Genomic DNA, 18062 nt, shown 5'->3' with positions numbered 1-18062 from the left:
GGGGAAGCCTCCGAAAGCTTGTGGGATTAAAAATAAAATTGTTGGACTATAACTTGGTGTTGTAAAATTGTTTACAATTGTCAACCCCAGTCCATCACCGGCATCTCCACATCATTCTAGTTGTGGGCAGTGGTTGGAGAAGTTGGAGGTGTTGAGGATATTTTTGGTGTCAGCCTTGGTTCAATGGTAGAACTCTCATCTCTCAGTCAGAAGGTTGTGGGTTCAAGCCCCACTCCAGAGACTTGAGGCCGACACTTTCAGTGCAGTACTAAGGGACTGCTGCAGTGTCAGAGGTGTCGCCTTTCTGATGAGACGTTAAACTGAGGCCTAGTCTGCCCTCTCAGGTGGACGTAAAAGAACCCATGGCAGTATTCGAAGAACAGCAGGGGAGCATCCCCTGGTGTCCTGGCCAATATTTATCCTTCAACCAACATCACTAAAAAAAAATTATCTGGTCATTTATCTCATTGCGGTTTGTGGGATCATGCTGTGTGCAAATTGGCTGCTCTGTTTCCCTACAATTACAACAGTGACTACACTTCAAAATATTTCATTGGCTGTGAAGAATTTTGGGATGTCCTGAGGTCATGAAAGACGTGATATAAATGCAAGTTCTTCTTTGAGGAGTGTGATGACAGTGGTTTTGATAAATGTAGCAACTGAGCCAGAGGATGGGGACAGGTCGATGTTGTCAGTGAACACAGGACTGAGAGCACAGAACAATATTTATATTTTTTCTGCTGGGTATCCTTTCATGTATATTTACAGTCAAGCTAGTGCTGAATGGACTAAAAGACCATTCTAGTATTTCAAAAACATGAGTTTTCACCTTTTTTTCCCCCCTAAAGAGGGCTTCAAGATAAAGTCATTACTTACAATAAGGCATATAGAATTTTTCCATCTCTAATCTAAAAAATACATTCTATTTTAGGTCACAAAAGCACAATTCCCCGGTGTGGCCTGCATACTTCTTCTAGGCCAAAGCTGCTCTGGAACTCATCAGTAAAAGATGTCGGAGAACAGCTAAACAGAAACAATGTAAAAAAATTTCCATCTATTCTCTTGAGGAGTAATTTACCACTGTTCAGTTTATCCCTTCTGAAAAGGCTTGATCATTTGGGTGTCACCGCGTGAACGATGGCGTGTACATATTCCTGCCTCTTGACTCTACTGCTACGCCAATGTGCTCTGCTATTAGACAATCTAAATCTTGCATTCTATGCCACAAACTTCCTTCAAGTGATTGAATTCATTTTTTTCACCCAATTTGTATTCCAAGCTGTCACTATTTACACCAACAATCTCATTTTTCAGTGAGCGAGAGATTTAAAGGCACAATATTAGTCAGTTCGGACATCTTGCTTTATATCTAATCTCTGAACTACGAGGGGCTTTGGGCTCCAATTCACAATCCAGGAAAAGCTTTCAAATGGCTGTTCCCAGCATTAACATATTGTAGCCTGATAAATTGGTACTGGAGAGTTGCAAAGATCACAAATGTGTACTATAGTCATAACAAAACTTACAACATATTGTTAAGTCTGCTGCTTATAGTGACGTTAAAAGTTTCACTACTCTAATTGTGTCTTGTAGAATTTATAATAGAAAAATATTCCCATTTAGTTTATAAACAAAATCTTGAGTCAAAAATTAAATGCTGTACATCATCTTAAAGAGCAATTAAAGGCAGGTTCCAAAATTATTTTGAGTTCAATATAGAAACAGACTAATTGTTTATTTATTGCAGAAAAAAAACTGTTGATGTGATCACATTTTTTTCAAAAAGTACTTGGAGAACAGTACTGTATCGGTATGACAGACAATAAAATGTTAAGTACAAGTGGATCCTAGCATTTCATAATGGAACTTCCCATTTGCCAAACAGAAATGGTCAAATATAGTGAGAATATCTTCTTAGTGTTAGTTGTATACCAGTACCAACAGCACCCTTAACCAGGGTTTTTTATGCACAGGTCTATCTCACATGCCATTTATTCTACACTCATGTACATAGTTCCTTTGTGTTGAATGGGGGATGATTTAAACATTTGTTCCTGTAATTGGCATTTACACATTTTTTCAAGCAAAGGGAGACTTACAGTTTGATTATTGATTTACGTTGGACCAGTTTTGTTGTGCTTCTTGCTAAACTTAGAATCAGAAGGAGGCCATTCGACCCATCATGCCTGTGCCGGCTCTTTGGTAGAACCATTCAATTAGTCCCACTACCCTGCTCTCCCACCATTGGCCTGTAAATTTTTCCCCTTCAAGTATTTATCCAATTCCCTTTTGAAAGTTATTATTGAATCTGCTTCCACCACCCTTTCAGGCAGTGCATTCCAAATCATAACAACTCGCTGCGTTAAAAACATGCTTCCTTCATGTCGCTCCTGGTTCTTTTGCCAATCACCTTAAATCTATGTCCTCTGATTACTGACCCTTCTGCCACTGGGAACAGTTTTTCCTTATTTACTCTATCAAAACCATGATTTTGAACACCTCTACCAAATCTCCTCTTAACCTTCTCTGCTCTAAGGAGAACAACCCTAGCTTCTCCAATTTCTCCACATATTAAAGCTTCAAATTAATATCAAAATGCAAACCAGCAAACTGAAGTTGTATATAAATGGTGTAGACATCACAAAACCCATTTCTAAAACTGTATTTTTGTTCATTTAAAAAAAAACTTTACTACTCATTTTAATTATACCACCAGTCGCGATTGTTCAAAAGAATAAAGAATGTACAAAATTAAACAGAAGTTACTTATTTCAATCAATTTAAATGTATGAAGTAATGAGAACAAAACACTCACCTTATTAATTTCTCTCCTTAAATTATGTGGGGAAAATTGATCTAGGTAATGTCTGAAAGGCAATGCATCTATGGCTACTATTTCTGTGCTTCGCCTCTGCCAATCATCCCTGTACAAAATCAAGCAGGAAATCCTTTTTAAAAGAACACCAAGGCCTACTTTAGGAACAGGATAAATCCAAAATGACAACAGATAAAATTCCAGAATGTCATATGATTGAATGAATGATTCAAAAGTCGTGACTATTCTTTGTTAAACTGCTGATACTCAACTAAAATTTCAGCTGAGTTAGAGAACAGCAAGAAATGAAGCTATAGAATAAGAAAATCTTATTTTCTCAAATAATTTTTTTTTAAACAGAATATAGTAAGTAGCGACTGAATAATTATGCTGTCATTGTGTAACATGCAGAGATGAGAAACAGATTGCATTAAGTTTGACTGATTATTCTACATAGATCTGCATCCATTTTAAAGATTTACGTATTACAGGTCGTTCTCCAATTTCTCTTGGTCAAAACATAAAACGCAACAAAACGAATGTGCATCATTTCAGAATAAATTAAACCTTACCACAAGGGTACTGAAAGGTTTTTACTTCAGTATTACCATAATCGAAGCAGTCTCAGCCAGTGAGATGCTGCATCAGATAAAGACAGCTTAGCAACAAGTTTTAATATTTGAAATAATTTTTCAAATCAACCAATAATTTATGACATAGATGCAGTTTAGAGCAGACAGAAACACAACAGGACATTTAAAGACTATTTTCTTTACCTTACAATTGCTATGAAACATTTTGAGCTATTTCTCTCTATGGTGCCTCTACACACATCCCTAGTGAAGAGGGTGGACAGATGAGCTACTTCAGGCAACTTACTAATGCTGCTCAATAAGGCCAATTTTCCTGACCCTTGCCTCTAGGGAATGCCCATTTCCCCCAGTGCAAATGTCAGGAAAAAGAGGCAGAAGCCCATCTTGCTGGGTCTCCATCCTTTTACATAGCACTGAGATTTCCTGGGCTCTCTGGGGTGGAGCTTGGCCTACACCTGCAGTAGGCACAGGTAGTCACAGGTAGCCTACACCTGCAGTAGGCACAATAAGCCTGCTGGCTCATTTTCTGGTAGGAAGGCAGGCTGGGCACCGAGGTAACCAGAAGACATGGTGTGTGGCCTGCTCTTGGGTCACCAATGACCCCAGAGTTTGTGGGGGTCCTAGGGGATTCTAGGAAGTCTTGAAACACCCTCCTAGAATCTTCAGATTGTCAATCTCCGTCAGGAGCCAGAGGCCCCAATCTCCAAGACCTGAAATAGGGCTGCAGGCCTGAGCAGCTTGCAGTTTTGAATAACTTTCCTACCTATCCCACCAGCTCTGTATTGGAGGTGTCCCTGGTCATTCAAATGGCCTGGGATAGGAAATCATGGTGCTCCTCTCTAGCACCAGGACAATCCTATAATAATCCCTTTCTGCAGGGCAGAGAAGGGAGTCCTTATTCTTTGTTTCTGCCTTGCAAAAGCACAGTTAAGATCAAGAACCCACCAGGTTAGAAATCACAGGTGCAAACACAAGTCTTATCACAAGACATTGGCACATTAAGAAGTCAAGCCAGATTTTTTTTAAATATTCCAACTGTAGAGAGAAATGAAACATTTTTAAAAACAAGAGTTTTAACAGTTTGCTTTAACTAACAAATCCTCTTAAAAGGTTTTCTGGTGCAAAAAGTTAATGGGAAATAAACAGTTAACTTGTAATTATAATTATTATAGAGCTCAGAAATGATCATTTTGTGGCACACATGCACTGATAAATAATACAGGTCTTCTGTCAGTTAACCTCATTTCCTGTTATTTCACAGAAAACAGGATCCACAAGAGAATTTTTAGAATCATGCCAGTGGGCCTTGTTACCTGGCTTCGTAAAAGTAAAAACAAAGTAAAGCTATTTTAGAAGATCTAGACAGAATTTTGAATCACAATCTAAGCTGAAACATCCTAAGCCAATACCTTGGAATCTTGTCATTGCAGCTCCCCATCCATCTGTAGCTATCTGCGTAGCCTTCATAGATGCTATATTGTTCAGTACCTAACAATGCAAAGATAGTTCGTAGTAAATTATAGTTTTAAAAAAATCAAAAGACTCCCCCCCACCAACCTGTTTGTTACTGAAACACTGTCTATGATTTTACCAGGCAGGAACATTGAACGATAGCACAGAGCAGAATCATTTTATCTCCTGCTGAGATGAGTCAAATTATCATTACCCTGGAGATTGCTCCAAATATTCAGTGAAGAAAAAAAAATTAAATACTAGGATTATGGCAGATGAGCAACATTCCGGACAAAAGAGATTCGTATAAATATGCATTTAATTTGGGCTTATTAGGAACCATCCTGCATAGCACAAATAAACAAATCACTCTCACCACCATTGTTCTGACAGATTTGTGCGTTTTATTTTTATTGATGAATGTTGGCTAAGGCCCTGGATCCACCAGGCACCAATGTTGAAAACAGCAGAAGTGAAGATGAAGCAAATCAAAATGCAGTGGCTGAGTGATGCTAATGTTGGTTACTTTCAACAAACTGACTTATTCAAACACGATCAGGGAATTACTCCGCTTACCATAACTACTCTATAAAATAATCTGACAAAAGTCATGACGGTCCTGTCACAAATTTAGAGATGAGCTGACTTTAGACAAGCCAATTAACTGAGTAAAAATTTACAAAAAGGAATGTGTATGGGATAAATTTTAATTTGTTGCACTTTTGGAAATCATTATGCACTATTATCTGTTACTGTTTAATATTGGCCATAAAATAGAGCTGAGCATGCAACTAAGAGGTATACACATAACAAGTTGCTTCAATCCTTTGATCAGCACAAAATCCTTTTTCTAAGTTCAACAAACTGCACTCTCGATATCATTTTATATTTGTGTTTCTAATGCTGCCTCCACTTGCTTAAACTATATTTTGGGAATAATGCAATTTAATAATAGTTTTAACAAAAATAATGCACAATCAACAAATAAAAGAACCAAAGATAGCAACACAAGAAAACTAGCCCTATTACATGTTCGTGATAATTTGAGTGATTGTCCTTACAATCCGCACATTTTAACTTCCTCCGCTTGCGCCGGCTTTTTAAGATCAGATGGTTTAATAAAATGAGGAATGAAAGTATACTTCAGAAAGCACAGATGCTACCACTGATTGTAACAGTTTAGGTGAGAAGATGGACCGAAATTAGTCACATTATGAGAATGCCTGACACAAGGATCCCAAAGCAGTCATGTAATTGGAAGCCATGAGGGAAAAGAATTAGAGGTCAAGCTAGAGGAACTCTAATCAGGGCTATGGGGAAAGGGCGGCAGAAGTGGGACTAATTGGATAACTCTTCCAAAGAGCCGGCACAGACAATATGTCCTCCTTCTATGCTGTAAGATTCTATAACAAGGGATAAAGCTGCAGTACACTTGCAACCAAGGGGGCTGGAGGCAATAGCCCAAGACAGAATTGGACGGTATCGATTAGTTTCTGCCTTATGTGCCTCAACAGCACAGGAAAGATGATAATGATCACAGGTGGGCTAGTAAAGGGAAGGGTTAAGCAGAGGCCATGTTTTTTGCTTCGAACAATGAAAAATCAGAGGGCAAATCACCTGGTCTACTCACACAGATCTCCTAGCAGCTGGTTGCACTGCAGGTGTTTACAAGCTGTCAGTGTGGTATGATGACCAGATGCTGTGGTGGCCATTCCATATCTATTTAGCTACTCAGTAAGTTATATGACAAGGGATCAAAGGATAGTGATCAGCAGTATGAATTCTAGCTGATTTTTCCCATAACTGAAGACATTAGAGCCAACTTTGGCATCCTCACCACCACCTGGGTTCAGATTGACTGACTCAGCACAGACCAGGGATTAAACATGGCACCTTTCTGTATATAGTTCAGAACCAACTCTATGAAGCCGGAGATACACTGAGCCACCTAGGGAGCTATTCTGGTATTGCTTCTTTGAAATCATTTAAATAGTTACATTACATTATCAAGAACATATTTTTTGACAATAGCAATAAATAGCTGGGAAGTACTTCAGATTTAGGGTTAAAACAATAGCCTATTAGTGTATGAAGCTTAAGACTTTTGTGTGATAGGCCTCTCTCTGCTGCAAAGGTTAGGTTGACTCAGTGTAGCACTTCAGTACAGCCTTGCCGGAGCTGCCATCATTTACATAAAACTAAGATCTTGTCTGTCCACTCAGGTGGACATAAACAATATCACGGCACTGTTCGAAGAAGCGCAAGGTAGTTCTCCTGCTGTCCTGGCCAACATTTATCACTCAACCACCACCAAAACAGGTTAATTTATCACGTTCACATAACAATAATGATTCAAAAAAGTAATGAATTGAATATTAAGCACATTGACACATCCTGAGGATGCGATAGGTGCTACATAAATGCAAGTTATTTCTTTCTACTTTAACAAACAGTTAATATCTATGTTACAAACATGGACAGAGAAATTTCATACAAAAGCATTAAAGGCTTGTAAACTATGACAAACAGGATAAGGATGGATTCTGCAAATTTGATATTAATGCTCCTTTCAATGATATTTGGCCAGAATCATTGTGGAAGTTCAAATTAGAAATCTTATTAGATTAGAAATATGTAAAGCAATAAATCCAAGGCTTTTAATTATATGAACATTTCTATGATACTTAGTAGGCTTGACAACCTAATTTTATAATTGAATATTTTCAGTTGCAGACTACTCAATTTAAGAGCAATTCTAAGAACAAGTTTCATTGCAGTAGCTTTTTCTCATGCTAATTTTTTCCTCCCATCCTTAAGGTGTTGACTCCGTGCTAGGATACAATTCCATGGGCACTGGAGACCCTCTGATACCTCCCCCAATATTGGTCATTATTTATGGGTGAACCTTCATAGTAAGAGTCAGCAAGCTACTCGATTGCAAGAAGCATCACAGCCAAACATCCACATACTCAGAAGTCCAGCAACTGGCTAACAATCAAGAGTAGGAACTCTGGTCTATTTTCCCTTAAGGTTTGAAAGCTTTTCCCTCCGTTCCCTTCAAACTGACTTTTCTTACTTGCATCAAAAACACATGATCACTCAAATATGCCAAAACCACCATAAAAAGACATAATATCTTTGTTAAATCTTTTAAAATTCATTAATAGAAAGGGTATCATAGCGAAAAAAGACTTTTTTAGTTACATGTTTCACCCAGTACCTATGACACAGCCGTACAATTCATTGTTTGTACTTTTACAATTAACATTAGCTATCGTCTGCAGAACAGGATTAAATGATCATGTCAAATAAAAAAGTATATCCTAACATGCCTATCCCAGTGGATCAATGGCTCATAACATATACTGGACACAGAATTTCTGAGCATTCATCTGCAAGTAATTTGCCATTTGATAAAACTGAAGTAAGGTTGTACAAATGCTAATCAGTGTGCCTGAATGTCAGCATGAATCAAGAATATATAACTCGTTGGCTTCTGCATTGATGGATATCGTGGAACTACCATTTAGCAGAACGAATCCTTTCCCACCACCATAGAAAACAAAAGGGAAATAGTAAATGTTTATCAATAACAACAGATATCGGGGACTGATGTTGTAACCCAATCCTGGGATTCAGATTACTACCATGAACTGTATGGGTGCTTTTCTCTTGCCATTCATGATGTTGCATCAATTCTGAGATTAGATTACAGTTTTGCAATTCCATTATTTTTGAGTTATGCTAAAAACAATGTAAAATAATACAACTACAAAAGTAAACAACATCTGCCTCTATAAAAATAAGCACTGTAGCTTTCTGTTTTAGGTTTTAGCAGTTGACATCAAATTGCACTTGCTGATACTGATGTTTGACAGGATGTTCCCCAGTGATTCAGCCATACAATCTACACCAGTAAAAATTCAGTCTGAACTGAACGAGACAAAGTAATAATAAAATAAAACAATAAAATTGCTGGCATGGTCACAACAGTTTATGTGATGGATCCTTTTTGACTGAATAATAATTAGCAAATCACGTCACTTAAAAAAGGTAAATGATGCTCCTTGCCTCCACACTTTTCTTCAAACAAAAATCTAATTGTTGACAGTTACAAAATACAGTGGTCTTCAACCTTGCAGCCAGTAAGCCAATTAGACCTTTAGGATCCAGACAGATTTGATTCCTGACTTCCCAGATATAATACCTGGAAGTATATGACAACTAAAAAGCATAATATATTCCAAAAGCAAAGTATATTTAAAATCCAGCTTACTTACTTGAATATTCGAAGCTTGTGAAAGACAAAAACATTGATCACTGCTATTAGCAGAGGTGCCAACTATAGCCCCCTCTACTGTCTACACTCAGGATTTTACTTTTCACTCTTGATGCCCACTTAGGGCAATTTTCTTCCAGTTTGGACTGACACAAGAACTGCCAACTCCTGTCAGATCACATTAGCCACTTAAAGAAAACAAGTCTAATTGGAGCTGTGCATTTATTTGAATTGATCTATTTTCCAAGTTAACTCCCTGTAGGTCCCAGTGTTGCCAGATGAGAAAAGCAGATTGAAATTATTTTCACTATTTCATTTCATTTTAGTTTAGATGCTATTTGGCACGCTATCAACTGACTGATGTTTATAACAGAAGGCATCACCAGGCAGTACGTAGCAAAGCCCAAATACCAGAAAAGGTAACTGCATACAGGTGTTATCTTATCTACACATGTTGGAGCCACTTCAATAATGAAAGAAGGAACTTACATTATATTGAACTTTTCACAACCTTAAGACATTCCAAAGTGCTTCACAGACAATGAAGTACTTTTGAAGTGTAGTCCCTGAAGTAATGTAGGGAAGAGTGCCAGCCAACTTGAGCACAGAGTCCCACAAATAGCATTGACACAAATAACCAGAAAATCTGTTTTAGTGATGTTGATTGTCGTTGGAACACCAGGATAACTTCCCTGCTCTTATTTGAATAGTGCCATGGGATCTTTTACATTCACCTGAGGGGACAGACGTGGCTAGATTTAACAGCTTATCCAGAAGACAGTACCTCCGACAGTGCAGCACTCCCTCAGTACTGTACTGAAGTGTCGGCCTAGATTATGTGTTCAAGTCTCTGGAGTGGGGCTGGAAATCATGACTTTCTGACACAGAAGCAGGAGTTCTAACACTGAGCCAAGGCTGGCATAAAGATTTCATACCTGGAAGGAAACATAATGTAAAAGCTTCAAATGTAAATGTGTCACTATGTTCAGATTTGTGTTTGTACAGTGACAATGTGAAACAGAACAGTGAATTCTATAACATTAGGTATATGTTAGCTGTAAAGTTTTTAAAAACTATTCACCGTTAAAATTTTCACCGCTCATTTTTATAGCAGCCTGCATTGCAAGTAATGAAATTGCTCAGTTGTACATTTTTGGAGTTCATATGCCATGTTGTCTACTGTAAATACCATTAATTAATAAATTTGAAATTGTCTATTATGAATAAAATACCACTAAATAATGTTTTGCACTACTACATATTTTATATCTACTCCTGATTTATGTATAAAAACAGTCGTACATCAATTATGTACTTAACAGGCATTCACTATAGTGCAGTACAAAACCAAAAGATTTATGATCAAGACTGGGTAAGGTAGGCAGTAGTGTTTGCTTCCTGTCCAGATCCTTCCCCTCTCTCTCTTGCAAAATTTCTTACCTGTCTCTGATTCATAAGGACAAGGATGCAAATAGCTGGCAAAGGGAGTAAAATGGGGAGCGTGTAGTATTTACAAAACAACGTTGTGGCACTATTTATAAAAAGCTGAGCAAGTGAGGTCATAGATTTATGTCTTGCACAAAGTGGTTAGAAACTGCTTATTTATTTATTGCATGCTCTTCAGAAATTTGTTAAAATGTGTTAACTACAAAACAAAGTTATTCACTGGAATTTAAATTTCTCAGCTTGTATATTTACTATTGACAATTTTTACCCCTTCTTTCTAGTTTCCCCTTCTAATGGAAATACAATATACAGAGTATCATTTTAAATGTATGGTATCACAAAATTACATGAGTACAAAAAGATGAACACTTGTGTGACTTGTGCTAACCAGCTTGAGATTGGAGTTATAAAAAAAAGAGGAATTTTAATGGTGTTATAGACAACTGTATTCAGCCATATATTCTTTTTGATGGCAAAACATTAAAATGTGTTAACTTGACTAGTCATTGCCTTCACAGGGGATGAATCACAGTAAGCAAGGTCTCTTAAGGGTTGATGCATAAGAGAATATGTCTGGCAATTGAAATTCTGAACTAATTCAGCCGTTTGTGCCAAACTCAATAATCTGATACCAAAGTCAAGCAATTCCGCAGTGCTGCAGGACACTGATGACGATTCACCAGCCAGTCTGGCTCATTAATGAAACGTTGAAGGGTCGATCTGCTATCCGGAGACTGGGATTTTTTCCACTTCACTCCAGAGAACTCTGCAAGTCAACGCTCAAGCCAGTAGGGTGGTTCTAGCTGGACAAGCAGCAGGAAGCTTAACAGTGCTCTGTGCTAGTAAAGCTACACCGTTTCAGCTGCTAATACTACAAAGTATCCCAAACACACTTCAGGTCTTTAGGCCTGGGCTCTGCAAAGCTGCATCTAAGTTCTCTGGATTTAGCTAAGTGGGGTGCGTCCATAGATGTGAGTCCAGAGACAGTGAGTACTCCATACAAACAGAAATTCTGCATGTAGATTACTCAGGAGCTTGGTGTGGAGACTTAAACATGGCAATGGATTTTCATGCATCGCAGAAATCTGGCTGACCAAAAAATAAAGTGTTAACTTTGCTTTATCATGGTTGCATATCCTATATATGTGGCAAGAAACTCATAGATAATGATATCTTCATAGAAACAATGTTTTAAACCAGGAAGCATGGTAATGCAACAAAGACTTCATTCTATCATTTGATGAATTGGATTATGTTTAATGTGCAGAGCAATGATTTTCTGTTTACTGAACCACTGCTTATTTTTTATTAAACCATTTAATGCTGATATATTACTTGTTTTTCCACACATAATATCCAATGTGACAGACCTTTGTTCAGGGTACTGCATGTTAGCTGACAGAACAAAAAATGAATTTTAATCATGACAGAAAAAACTGATATCAGCTTCATGTTTATTTACTGCTGTGGGCGGTGAACTTCAAATACCAGCAGCTCTTTACTGCTTAAAATTCTGACAAATTGACAAGCTGGAAAGAAATGTCTCCGTTAAGTGCATAGTAACAATAGCAAAAAAAAATGGAAGTAAGTGACCTTTTTGTCTGCTCTCTCCAAGGACAACCTGTGAATTGAAGTGTATTGAAATATTGAAGAATTGTAAAAATGCTTTCAAGTTATCAGTGAAACAAATCTTTTCAGTTTAATGCAAAAACCTCTTTAAAATATATCAATTGTAAAAACTTAAAATGTTAATGTTTAAAATTGTCACACTGTAGAATTTGTATTGATTTAGACCTATAATAAGTCTTTCAAAATACATTCCGGGGAAATCCCCATTAATCAGCTGAGTCTGACCTTCAAGTGTACTTCCATTAAAGATAAAATTAAAATATCAACCTCTTGCCATCTGCAGTTATGTCAATTAAACTGCTGTAATTCATTAAAATCCACCAATCTGACTCCAGTATTTACATCAAACTATCTAATTCCTAAGGTGCCCACAAAATAATTTGCTTTTCCCTGGTATGATACAAATTTATCATTGGACAAAACGTTTCTTCCCAATCTCCTCCAAACACAGCATCAGCAAAGAGAAATTTAATTACGTGCTTTTGAAATGTTCAGCCCCTTCTTCAAATATATCAACTTGGTTACATCCATTAGGCCTTTTGTCAGGATGCATCAAAACTCAATATAATGAATACATCAGACAGGCATGACATTAAGGAGACTTAGCTAAAGTCAGGTACAGAAATAAATGTGCTGGACTTTGAATAACAAGTGTGATGAAATATTCTTCTCCATTAAGGGGCCACACGCATCATCTGTGGTTATTAATGCTCTAGCTGCACAATAACACTAAGTGGACCTTAATTGTAAATCCCTGAAAGTGATAAGAAGTCACTTCACAGAAAGTGAATCATCACAACCCAAGGCCATTTGGCTTAGAACACAAACTGTACTCTGAACTTGAAGGATGTTCAGGATGATTTTAGTGTCACTTCCAAACCATTCATAATTCAAGAACTGAATGTTGGGGTGGAATTTCCTGTGTGGTGTAATTAGGAAGTTACACCCAAAATTACACCCATTTGTGCGACAATTTTTCTGATGTCTATTTACACCCAAATTTCCTGTCAATCTCAATAACATATGCCGGAACGTAAAAATCCGCATATACAAACAGAAATCAGCGTAAGCACCAAACTCAAACCATATACTCCTTGTTTTAGTATGAAAATTAATCTTTCAAGCCATCAAATTATCATCCATGCACATTAGTCATAGCATGTTTAAGATCATGCAATTGTGGCAGCTTTTCAATTTATAATATGACTTATACTGATGCCATAAAAATGCATTCAAAGAAACAGAAAATACAGTGCAGGTCTCAGTGAGGATAATTTTTTTTTTTAAAAACTAAAAAAAATAGCAATATAAGAGCAGAAAAATGACTGTTTCCTGTTGCGCCAAAAATTCCAGGCTTAATTTTACATCCGTTTTGAACTAACGTAATTGCAGGAAATTAATATGTACTGTTCTTTAGCCGGGGGGCGGAGCCATTAGAATGAGCCAAGATGCTTTTGAGGGTAGGGATCCATAGGGGGGAGTAAAAGAGCCATTCATGTACGCTGCTGGGAAGCCACATAAAGCAGGATAAATTCTCAATGGAATATAGACCCCACCTCAATTACCTATATTTCATAATAATTTACCTTTGGTACTTGGAGGAAAATGGATGTGGAAACATTTTTACAACACTACATGGACTTTGAAAGGTGCAGAAGGTTTTCCTTACACAAAGGACCGATGCATTAAGAAAAGTGCCTTTAATAGCAAACTAACATTTGCCCCTCTCCTAAATACAGCAAGAAATAACAGCTTCTACTACGTTTCTAATAACATTTTTCTTCTCTCAACAATTATTAAGACTCAATTTTATTTTGAACCAGGTAATCAAAAAAGAGTATTTTGCATTGTAAGAAATTACTATCTGGTTTACTGGAGCCTCATCACAACAATACAGCATGAATGACAGTTCAAACTTTATCGAGCAAAGAGCTATTACGTGTTTAATTTTTAAAAACTGGATGGCATTTACTCTGTTAGCAGAACAAAGCTAAATGGACTTTGCTGTAAAATGAGCACTCAGTACCGCTCGAAGCAAAATTTAGTATTTGTCAGAGTCTTGTCACTTTAAATAAAATATTCAATTTCATCTCCTCTTCCTCATTTACATGCTGCCCCTTGGCGACACCATCCGCAGACATAGGATCAGCGTCCACGTGTGTGCTGACGACACCCAGCTCTACCTCGCCACCATCACTCTCAACCCCTCCATTACTACTATCCAATCTTGGATGAGCTGCAATTTCCTTCAATTAAACATTGAGAAGATTGAAGGTCTTGACTTTGGCCCCTGCTGGAAACACTGTACTCCACTGATTCCATCCCTGTCCTTGGCTATTGCCTCAAGCTGGACCAGGCTGTTTGCAATCTCTGCATCCTATTCAACCCCAAAATGAACTTCCGATTCCCTATACTCTCCAGCACAGATATTGCCTACTTCCACCTCTAACCGCATGCTTCCGCCCTCAACTCGGCCCATTTGACGCTGAAACCCTGATTCACGCCTATCATCTCCAGACTCGTCTATTCCAATGCCCTTCTGGCTGGTATACTATTCTCCACCTTCTGTAAACTTCAGCTCATCCAAAACTCTGCTGCCTGTATTCTATACCACACCAAGTCCTGCTTACCTATCACCCCTGTCCTTGCTGACCTACATTAGCTCATGGTGCCCCAATGCTTCAAATTTAAAATTCTCATTCTTGCATTTAAATCGCTTCATGGCCTTGCCCCTCCCTATCTCTACAACCTCCCCACTGATTCTGGCATCTTGTGCCTTCCCTTTGCCCCACATTGGCAGCTTTGCCTTCAGCCTCTAAGCCCTATGATCGAGGATTCACTCCCCACTTCCCTTTCCTCCTTTAAGGCCTTCCTTAAAATGCAGCTCTTTGACCAAGCTGTTGGTCATCCATCCTAACATCTGCTTCTTTGTCTTGGTGTCCATTTTTGTCTGATTATGCCTCTGGTTGTCATACAACCAGAAGTATACACATGTACTGGAGAAGTGCAATAAAAGTGATGTCAAGTGGAAGGCAGATGAGCTACAAGAAAAGATTTGAAAAGCTCAGGCTTCTCAGTTTAGAAAGGTGGTTAAGAGAAGGCGAACTTACTCAAGGTATATAATACTAAATGGTATAAAATAACATAAACCCAGATTATTACTTTAAAGCAAGTCAGAAAAGTAGGACTAGAGGCATAAATTTAAATTAGTGAAAAGTAAATTTAAAGAAGGTATTAGGAAGAACTTATTTATTCAAAGAGTGAAATATATTTCGAATAATCTGCCAGACAAGGCAGTAGCGCAAAACCATTAGAGGCATTCAAAATGCAGTTTGATGCTATACTGTGAGAGCTGGGATACTGGAAATATGTTTGGCCAAGTGGTCTTTTTCTCAAATTTGACGCTTCCTGTTTGACACTAGGGAAGAGACCTATGACGGGGTGCACTGCAAACCAAAAATTTCCACATTATTTGATCTTTTTATGTTAATCAAACCAAGGGATCTGTGCCTTTCAACAATCATAAATTAGTAAAAATGAATGATGAGGAAACATCATGAGAATTCCATGACATCAGAAGTGTTTCTGTCCTTTGGGATCTATAAAGGATCCCTTCAACCACGTATCGTTTTGGAAAGAGTTGGGAGAGGGAGTACGTCTTTCTTTAGTTAACTTCTAAGGAGAGAAAAAAATAATATGGCAACAGGAGAACACCAGTTTCAGCTTAGCTTGTCATTTATTTTATTTGCTTTTCTGTTTTCCTCTCCTGTAGACTCACTATGCCATGGACTTTCTCCAGCTAAGACAACATATTCTTCAGCCAGATGTTATGTTGTGTGAGCACATTACTGGATGACTGAGCATCTGATTTTACCCTTTCTCCCTGCAGGCAGGTATCTGGTCTCTGCTCAACACCAGCCCATTGCAGCATAGTCGAGATCAGAGAATAGCGAGCACGAACTCCAGCATATCTCAAGTCCTATCGTTTTAAATTAGTGAACCAATTAGTGCCACAAATCAGAAATATTGGCTCCCACAGGCAACTATTGCTGTCATACACCAGGGAAAGAGGTAAGTCTATTGTACACTTTTATGGAAATTAAACAAGTTTTTTGTAGCATTTTAATTTTGCAACAAGAACAGTTAATAGGCTGCAAGATATTTGTTGGAATCTTTTTTTCAATCTCTGAAATCTTCATCCATACAGTGATTAGGTTTAGGATTTTACAGTATTTTGTACAATTTCGTACAAGAGTCACAAAGCCACAATCCCAGCTTCAAAACAAGCAATAGAAAGTGATATTTGCATGTCTGGTCTGCCTTTTTATTTTATACATATGTTCACATTCATGAAGAAAACTGCCAAGGTAAACATGTCACACTATAATTAACACCCCCCCCCCCCCCGCAGTTGAAGTGCTATAGTATGACCACTGATAGGAGGGTGTATTTACAGCATGACAAGTTTACATTGGTAGTTTCCATTATAATTACAGACACATGACTTTATAAAGGAAACATATAAAATAGAGACAGAAAGTAGGACTTCAAAATGGAGACTGAATTATATCTCCTTGCCCTGGTCCAATTATCCTTGGTCTCGAAACACTTCACCTGAAGACTATACATGGTCTTGACTCCCATGTGCAGCACCACAGAACATGGAAATAATATAATTCTTCAATATACAGTAGGCTCATGAGACCTTCAATGAGAGATCCATTTTACCTGGTAGTTGGAAATCACCATTCTTTCAAAATACCAGAGATAAAAAAATAAGAACTGTAAGAACAAAAGCTGTAAGTCTGAATTAAAAGCAGAAATGAAGGGTCTACATAGCAGGCGTTTCGGCCATCCATAAAGAGGTAAAAATTAGTTACGTATGTTTGGGGTGCAGACCATTTGTCAGAATTCAAATCAGTGTTCTGATAAGGAGTCTACATCTGAAATGTTAAGCTACCTTTTCTTTTTTCAGCTGCTTTCGAATCTGCAAAACTATCTTAAGTAGATTTTAATTCACTCACTGAAATATTGTGCTGTTAAAGCACTCATCAAATTAGCCTTATTTTCTCGTGACCAATATTTTATTCATCTAAATGTTAAAGAATTAACAATACTTTAATTCTTTCAGAATATTTTGTTTTGTATAAATTTAGCAGTTTTACCCTACTAATTGCTTATTTATAGCAACATAAAAATATTTCATCACTAGAAATGGGAGTGCTTACCCCAAGATCATTGCTATATAGTTAGTATTTAAAATAATGTATACTTTTAAAAAGAACATTTTCAAAGCCCTGATGTAGAGCCCAACATTGAAGTATTTCATCAGCAATGAGTGCTGGAGACACTCTGGTACGATGCAGGGCAAGGGAATACGTCATGGTCCCTGTGCAAACTGATTACAGTCTCATCACCCACTGTTTCTCTCCTCCTGCTTGTCAATATAGCCAATACTATGCAAAGAGTGGAAATCTTGTTTTTGAAAAAGATAATGCACAGCATCAGTGACAACAACCTCAAGGAGCAGATGTTATAAGCAATCCCTTGCCCTTAAATATTGGCCACTCACTGTACTTATCCTTGGGGAATGTTTCTCCTTTGAATTGTTTGATAAAATCATACCATGTATTCACTTAAATCCTCAATGGATGTACTGTATAATTGCTCTAAAGTCACACAAAAAAAATTACAGGTATAAAATGTCAGCAAATTATTAACTCACAGATCTATTACTAATTTCTGATAATATACTGTGCTTTCATTCAGCACTGATCAAACCTTCAATTTAGCAAATAGTATTTTTTTAAAAAAGAGTGGATGCTTTTGTCGGGATTAACAACAGTTT

At 37.5% G+C, this 18062-nt stretch overlaps 1 protein-coding gene across 2 annotated transcripts in view; it reads right to left on the bottom strand.

The window, feature by feature from the left end:
- The window catches only part of parga (poly (ADP-ribose) glycohydrolase a), a 163481-nt gene that overhangs the window by 21980 nt on the left and 123439 nt on the right, over window positions 1-18062 (bottom strand). For both annotated transcript variants that reach the window (XM_067972525.1, XM_067972524.1), the window contains exons 14-15: window positions 4818-4896; window positions 2816-2924 (exon numbers count right to left, since the gene is read on the bottom strand). In XM_067972525.1, the coding sequence (XP_067828626.1) occupies window positions 2816-2924; window positions 4818-4896 (188 nt within the window). The remainder of the gene's footprint in view (window positions 1-2815; window positions 2925-4817; window positions 4897-18062) is intronic.

This window comes from Heptranchias perlo, chromosome 36 (genome assembly GCF_035084215.1).
Source record: "Heptranchias perlo isolate sHepPer1 chromosome 36, sHepPer1.hap1, whole genome shotgun sequence".
NCBI classification, from domain to species: Eukaryota; Metazoa; Chordata; class Chondrichthyes; order Hexanchiformes; family Hexanchidae; genus Heptranchias; species Heptranchias perlo.
This window is presented reverse-complemented; position numbering and strand designations above follow the sequence as displayed.